This window comes from Protobothrops mucrosquamatus, unplaced genomic scaffold, assembly GCF_001527695.2.
Source record: "Protobothrops mucrosquamatus isolate PMUCROS unplaced genomic scaffold, P.Mucros_1.0 scaffold3188, whole genome shotgun sequence".
In the NCBI taxonomy this organism is placed as follows: Eukaryota; Metazoa; Chordata; class Lepidosauria; order Squamata; family Viperidae; genus Protobothrops; species Protobothrops mucrosquamatus.
In genome coordinates, this window is record NW_015389186.1 from 59,102 (window position 1) to 67,217 (window position 8,116).

The 8,116-nt window shown below is 41.4% G+C and overlaps 1 protein-coding gene across 1 annotated transcript in view; it reads right to left on the reverse strand.

Annotated features, from left to right (window-relative positions):
* The window catches only part of LOC107297214 (lipoxygenase homology domain-containing protein 1-like), a gene marked incomplete at its 3' end in the record, with an annotated part of 116,762 nt that overhangs the window by 53,866 nt on the left and 54,780 nt on the right, over window positions 1-8,116 (reverse strand). Inside the window, exon 13 of the mRNA XM_015826572.1 lies at window positions 3,006-3,092. Coding sequence (XP_015682058.1) covers window positions 3,006-3,092 — 87 coding nt within the window. The remainder of the gene's footprint in view (window positions 1-3,005; window positions 3,093-8,116) is intronic.

The window sequence follows — 8,116 nt, forward strand, 5'->3', positions numbered from 1 at the left end:
TTAACTAATTTAGGAACTTTTTTTTTGTAAAAAAAATGGCATTTGTTGTTTATATAAGATGGTTTACAGAAGCTTCCAAATATGGTTTTTTTTGTTATTTTTCTTAGAGAAGACAAATCTATTTGAAGGAGGAACTACTTCATTGAAAAACATCTTTAAAGACTAAGTTGACCCTCATCTTATACAGGTGTCCTTGGTTATCTACAGAATTTTGGGAATAGAAAGGGTATCTTAACCTATTTTTACAGTTAATCACCTACCCATAACAAGGAATTAAGACTTAGGAAAGATTTCAGAATATTTGAACTGCATTTGTAAATGCAGATGAGATATGAGAAAGATGCCAAAACATATGTTTTTTATAAAGATCAGACAGTGCTTGACCGGATACTATTGTCAACAGAGGAAAAACTGATTAAGAAACTGTAGTTTTCTGTTAAATTTAAAGATGGAAGATGAACAAGTTAAAGAAACAATGATAACTTGGGCAAAAAAAACTTTGGGCACAAGGTAGAGTTAGAAAAATGGCAAAACGTGTGGGAAAGAAACTATAAAATAACAAGGGCAGCTACTTACAAATAAAATTTATATAAAATGTTTTATAGATGGCATTTACCACCTGCAACACCAGCAAAAATGTTTAAATATATGCCTAGCAATTGTTGGAAATGTAGACAAAAGCCAGGCACATATTACCACTTTTGATGGACATGCCCTAAAGTCTGGTCAAAGATACATATGTAGTTAGAAAAAATGTTAGGAAAACATGTAGACTATAAACTGGAACTATTTCTTTTAGGTATAATTTCAGAAAACGATGACAAAGAATGTGTATATTTAATATTACATTTACTAACAGCAGTAAGAATTACATTTGCTCAATATTGGAAAAATGATGAAACACCAGCTGAAGAAGACTTAATTAAGAACTTAATTATTCTGGATGGTTCAGAAATGGATACATACGAAGTTAGAAAAAAAGGCATGGAAGATTATTTCAGTATATGATTACTGTGGGGAATTCTATTATAGGCACAAAGATAGAAAGATTCAGCTACAAACCAAGGGAACAATGGCTGCTGAAATTGACAGAATTTGTTGAGGTGGCCAAACTGACTTCTTTGATTAGAGAAAGATGATTATTGACACTCATCAATGACTGGAAACCTCTTATGGGTTTTTTGCATAAAAAAGAAAAGGCGTTTGAGAGTTATGATTTTAAAAAGTAGAAAGAATAGGTTATTGAAAGGAGGGGATTACAGAGTCATCTTAGAGAAATTTGGTTATAATTTTATACATAACTACCAAAAGATTGGATGGTATGGAAAGTTGGAAGCCATTTCTTTATATGTATTCTCTTCTTTTCTTTTCTTTTTTTTCTATCACCATTTTCTTTTTTTGTCTCAGTTTACTATATTTTAATGTAATGTCCCATTAGTCCAGGGGTCTTCAAACTAGGCCCTTTTATGACCTGTGGACTTCAACTCCCAGAATTCCTCAGCCAGGCATGCTGGCTGAGGAATTCTGGGAGTTGAAGTCCACCAGTCATACAAGGGCCAAGTTGGAAGACCCCTGGTCTGGATCCAAGCCCGCAGTTTCATCAAAATGGCCGACTGATGAATTCTGGGAGTTGAAGTCCACCAGTCATAAAAGGGCCATGTTTGAAGGCACCTGGTCTGGATCCAAGCCTGCAGTTTCATCAAAATGGCCGACTGAGGAATTCTGGGAGTTGAAGTCCACCAGTCATAAAAGGGCCAAGTTGGAAGGCCCCTGCCTTAGTCCAATCAAGTAGAGTTGTACCTCAATACTCATCATTAATTGATTCCATGAGATGGAATTAATACCAAAAATGATGAGTACCGAACATATTTTGCCCATAAGGTATAAACTAGTGAATCACAAGGCAGCCAACATCGACAAGTTCTAGCTTGTGCGTTGAGTACCAAACAAACGATGAGTACTAGGAGAAAATTTTCATGTCAAAATACTGTAAGTACAAAATTCAATAAATTTCAAAGCCGTTGCGTACCAACGTACCTCTGAATTCAGTTCTGAATATTAATGGAAGCGGTGTCAAGAATAATACATTCTTAATGAAATGTCCACCATCTCACATGGAATAAATATATCTTCTTTTCATCCTTTTTTCAAACAGAGGCCATTTTCCAATTGAATGGTTCTTAATTCAAATGAAACCAGTGCTTTTTTTTGTCAGAAAAAAGGTGCTGGAACTCACATCTTGTTAATCTTTTATTTAAAAAATTATATATTCAGTTCTTAGCAGGACCGGCAGTTGAAAAGTAATTAGTATTTTTTAAAAAAAATTGGGGGTCACACTTTTCCACTCAAATTTTTTAAAAGATTTTCAATTCACCAACGATTTTTTAAAATAAATGATTTACCTTTCGCACGTAGTCAATTACTGTACACACACTCACACATGTCAGTTGTGTAATGAAACATAATGGTCGCTGCTGGCAGTAAGCACTCAGCACGCGACCACATGACCAATCACAAGCCGTGCAGCGCCATCACAACCAGCGCGGACGAAGTACGCATGCATCGGACTCGACACACAAGCACCGTTTTAATGATTTTGTCGCTGGCCTGCTACACCCGATAGGGCGATTCAAGTCCATGTGGACCAAACATCAAATTTTCAAAAGTTACTTCTAAAACTTGGAAAATCCATCCCAAAAAAGTGCCAGAACTCCGTTCCGGTGCGTTTTATGAGAAAAAAAGCACTGCCTAGGACTATTCTCCACAAAAATGCTGCATAGTTGTGGTAGGTTCAACCATACTCAAAGTTAAGGTGTCCCATCGTTGTGGATCTAAATTAAGCTTTTCAAAACCCTGAAAGATACGGAAGCCTCCTTGACCAGCAGGCCTGGAATAGATTTTATCCAAAATCTACCGGTCATGGAGATGTCTACTTTCTTCGTAGAATGGAGGATGCAGTTGGCTTGCACCTTGGTCTTTTCTGAGGAGACCACAATGCAACCTACAAGCAGAAGGCAGCCATGTTGACAAGAGAAGTGCAGTTGTCACCATGAGTTGGCTGCTTCCTCTGCAGGCTATCATGCGATTGTAATCTAGAAGGTTGAGATAATGGAGGTACGAGGACAGCAAAGACATTTTTCGCAGAGGCAGCCATCTCCACCAGAAAGGAGGATGGTGAGATGAATTCCACTCTTCCCCTTATGCACATGGGAAAAATAGCAGCAGATCTGTATTTTCTCATCTCTCCAAACCATAAAGATGGCCCAGTTTGGTCTAGTGCAGGGATAGGCAACCTTGGCTCTTTTATGACTGGTGGACTTCAACTCCCAGAATTCCTGAGGCAGCCTGGCTCAGCTTGGAAACCTCTCCCTTTCCCCTCAGCATGGCTGGCTCAGGAATTCTGGGAGTTGAAGTCCACGAGTCATAAAAGAGCCAAGGTTGCCTACCCCGGGCTAGGCCTAGGCCGCTTTATGACTGGTGGACTTCAACTCCCAGAATTCCTGAGGCAGCATGGCTCAGCTTGGAAACCTCTCCCTTTCCCCTCAGCATGGCTGGCTCAGGAATTCAGGGAGTTGAAGTCCACGAGTCATAAAAGAGCCAAGGTTGCCTACCCCTGGTCTAGTGGTTAAGGCACTGGGCTAGAAAGCGGGAGAATGTTAGTTCAAGTCCCGCTTTAGCCACAAAAGCCAGCTGCGTGATCTTGGGCCGGTCCCTCTCTCTGAGCCCAATCTACCTCACAAGGTTGTTGCTGTGGGGAAAATAGGAGGATGTGTTTCTTGCCTTGAGTTGTTTGTAAAAATAATAAAGGGGGGGTGATCAAAAACATCCCAACGGAACCGTTCAGAAGTTCCTGGGTGCGTCTAGCGGTGTGCGGGAGAGCATTGTATTGTGACCCAACACCACACCGGAAGTGGTGCCATAGAATAGCCCGCCAAATTGGAAGATGCCAAAGGAGTACGGCTAGTGAATTTCATGGAGCGTGGTTGGACCATCAATTCAGAAGTCTACTGTGAAACATTACAAAAACTCAGATGAGCTCTCCATAACAAGTGTCGGGGCCTGCTGACTGTGGTGTTGGTTCACGACAACAACAACAACAACAACAATAATAATAGTAATAGTAAAGTTGGAAGGACCTTGGAGGTCATCTAGTCCAACCCCCTGCTCAGGCAGGAAACCCTACACCATTTCGGACAAATGGCTGTCCAGTCCCTTCTTATGCTCGCTCACATACTGCTAGACGCACCCAAGAACTTTTGAAGCAGTTCCGTTGTGATGTTTTTGATCACACAAACACACACCTGTAGCCCAGGTTTGGCGCCGAGCGACGACTACTAAGGCATTTCAAACCTTGTAAGACGTTACGACAAGGGCCTCACTTTGAATGGCGATTATGTCGAAAAGTCATGTCATGTTGTAGTTTTCTAACGTGTATAATAAAAGTTCTGTATCTGCGAGTGTCTGTCATTGATAACCAAACGGAGGTTTATTTCCGAATTGCCCTCGTAGAAACAATTTTTTTTTCTCCAGCAGAGATGGAGATAACGTTGAAGTTTTCTTCCATTTGGGGTAAATATAGTTTTAAATCCTTTTTTTTTTTTCATGTTGTGGAGGAAAATAGCAGGGTATTTGCAGGCTTGTTGGCTTAATATTCCTTTTTTTAATGATCGATCTGCTTATTCCTACTCTCTGGGGTAACATAAAGTATGAATTTCTGTGGAGATTCTCTGTCATCCAGGTCACGGTTGTCCCAAAGATGTTTTTTTCAAAAGGCAACTGGGTTTTGTTTTTTCCTTGAAGACATTTCACTTCTCATCCAAAAAGCTTCTTCAGTTCTGACTGAACGGTGGAGGATGGAAGGATTTACTGTATATCTCTTGCAGTCATCTGGTCATTAGCACTCTTTCTGAGAGTTGTGGAAGCCACTTGTGCCCTCAGGATCACCTGAAGAGTGCAAACGAGTGTGGATTGCAGTCCATCTGTATTTGAAAGATAAAGTCTACTCTTCTGAAGACAGCAAAGTCCACATTTTCAACAGAGAGGACCGCTGGCTTGAAAGAGGGGTCAGAGAGGCCATCTACATTAAGATTGACCAGTTCTCTCTCAATGGGGGGAGGTGTTACTACACCCCCTATCTGCTGCCTACAACACAGCCCTTTCAGTGTCAACGCTGCTAACGTTGGATGTTCTTGCTTTGACATGAAGATGCAGCCATTTTCTCTTTAACCTGTGTGTTACTTTTAGAATTAGATGATGGTGGGCGGGGAGGGGGAAGAATGTGTATAGGGATTAGTTAAACACAACAACATCGCAGTAGAGTATTCTTCAAGGTTGTTTGAAACGAGAGATGATAAGAAATGGCGGGTTATAGAACTGGAGGGAAGGTCTGCATTTCAAACTAATGGGAGAATGTGATTTGTGACCGTTAATTGGAGGATGGAATTGTGCTTTGATACTATGTACTCAAGGGAGGGGAATTCAGATTTTGGCTTCGACCATGTACGTGCCGGTGCCATGTTATTTTGAATAAAGATTCTTTAAGGTAAACTGTCATGGTTCCGAAAGAAGAAACTCTTCAAAGAACTTTGAGGCATTGTTTACCTTAAAGAATCTTTAATTGAGCAACATAGCTTCGGCGAAGCCAAAATCTGAATTCTCGTCCCCTAAACACATAGTATCTAAGCATAATTTACTCCTCAATTTAACAGTCATTAATCACATTCTCCAATTAGTTTGAAGTGCAAATTTTCCCTCCCGTTCCATAACCGGCCATTACTTATCTCTTCTTATTACAAACAACCTTGAAGAATACTCTACTGAGATATTGTTATGACTAACTAATCCCCATGCACATTCTTCCCCCTCCCCTCCAGCACCATCTAATTCTAACTCTAAAAGTAATACACAGGTTAAATAGAAAATGTCTACATCTTCGTATATTGTCAAAGCAAGAACATCCGATGTTAGCAGCGAAGTTCTTTGAAGAGTAACATCTGTCGGAACCAGGACATCCAGCAATTCCAAGAAAGTCCATTTGCACTATTCAGGTGACCCTGAGGTCAGAGCTAAACCTCCAGGCGGCCTCAACAACTCTCAGAGGGAGTACTAATGACCAGACGACTGCAAAGGCATATAAATCCTTCCATCCTCCACCGTTCAGTCGGAACCGAAAAAGCTACTTGGAAGAAGAGTGAAACCTCTTCAAGGAAAAACCCAAATCCCGTTGCCTTTTGAAAAATAAAAACACCTTTGGGATAAAGCATGAATGCGATTCTAATCTATATATTGCCAGAGAATGAGGCAGGAAAGAGGTGATAATGGCTCCTGAAGCTGTACTTCAGAAATGTATACAGTAGAAAAATGCCGGGTTTTAAATGTCGTTGATATTAAAATAAAATAAAATCTCCGTACACATTTTTTTTAAAAAAATGCTGTTAAGAGAAACATTTTAGTTCCTTTTTTTTCTTTCTACTTGAAAAGTCAACGCGAGAACACATCTGTTTTTAATCTATGCCAGTGGTTCTCAACCTGTGGGTCGGGACCCCATTTGGGGTCGATTGGCCATTTCACGGGGGTCGCCAAGCAAGGCTGTCCGCCATTTTTTTGTCCGCCACTTTTTTATCCGCCATTTTTTTTCCCCTTTTCCGGCGGGTGCCTTACCTCCCTTGGGCTGGGCCAGCTGGTGGTCGGCCTGCTCTGTCTCTGCCGCTTGCCAGCTACGCCTCGGCCGGCGCAGGGGGCAGAACCACGCATGTGCGGCGCTCCCGGACAGAGAAAGTCCTCAACTTACGACCCGTTGGGTAGTCCTCGACTTATGACCGGTTTAGTCCTCGACTTACGACCTTGACTTATGACCGGTTGGGGTCACGGCATTAAAAAGGTTGAGAACCACTGATCTATGCATTTGTGTTGTTATTATTGGGCGATTATTGACCGGTTCAAAGCCAGATCCTTGGTTCCAGATAAGTAGGCCTCATCATATGCCACAACTGAGACCAGAATATTTAATAATAATAATAATAAAGTTGGAAGGGACCTTGGAGGTCATCTAGTCCAACCCCCTGCTCAGGCAGGAAACCCTATACTATTTCAGACAAATGGCTGTCCAGTCTCTTCTTTAAAACTTCCAGTGTTGGAGCATTCAGAGCTTCTGGAGGCAGGTTGTTAATAATAATAAAAGTTGGAAGGGATCTGGGAGGTCATCTAGTCCAACCCCCTCCTCAGGCAGGAAACCCTATACCATTTCAGACAAATGGCTGTCCAGTCTCTTCTTAAAAACCTCCAGTGTTGGAGCATTCAACGCTTCTGGAGGCAGGTTGTTCCACTGGTTAATTGTTCTCACTGTCAGGAAGTTTCTCCCTAGTTCTAGGTTGCTTCTCTCCTTGGTTAGTTTCCATTTGTTGTTAAGCAAAGCCGGGTGCAATTTTACGACCTTTTTCGCCATGTACAACTTCAAAACTGAACCGCTCTTCCCTTTCCTTAACAATCTGACATTATTCTTGACTCAAAAGGGAACGAAAATGCTTTCACAGCTCATGCTTTGAGCGGGAAAATACGTTGATTATTTAAACAGGGTCCCACTGGGCATTTCCGCGCAGCTTATTTGCTTTAAAAAAAAAATCTTATGTTACGGTAGACATTTTGATACTGAAATGTCAGGGGCGGCTTTGCCATTTGAGTTTATAAGGGGCAGCTCTCCCATTACAGCCTTTTTCCAGCCTCATTCGGCAGCATATCTAAACCACAATAAGGAGGTTTCATGTGACCCTCCAGACATTCATGGCTTAACTGTCCGAGATTGGTTTTTATTTGTCCGTGTGAATTGCAGCCTTCTTTTTAAGGCTACTGTTAGCCCCCGGTGGCTGGTTTCTGTTGCATCCATTGTAGCACTACAATAAGATTTTAGTGTGGGGTTTTATAAAAAAACAATAATGATCTAATAAAGGAGAATATTTGCAGCTGGTGGTTGAAATGAAGAATCCTTAGGGCTGTCCGAGCTTGGTTGCTTTCTTGCAGACGTTTCATGACCCAACTAGGTAACATCATCAGTGCTAGAAGGGAGTGGGGTTTACAGGGAGGGGGAGGAGGAGGAGGAGGAGGAGGAGGAGGAGGAGGA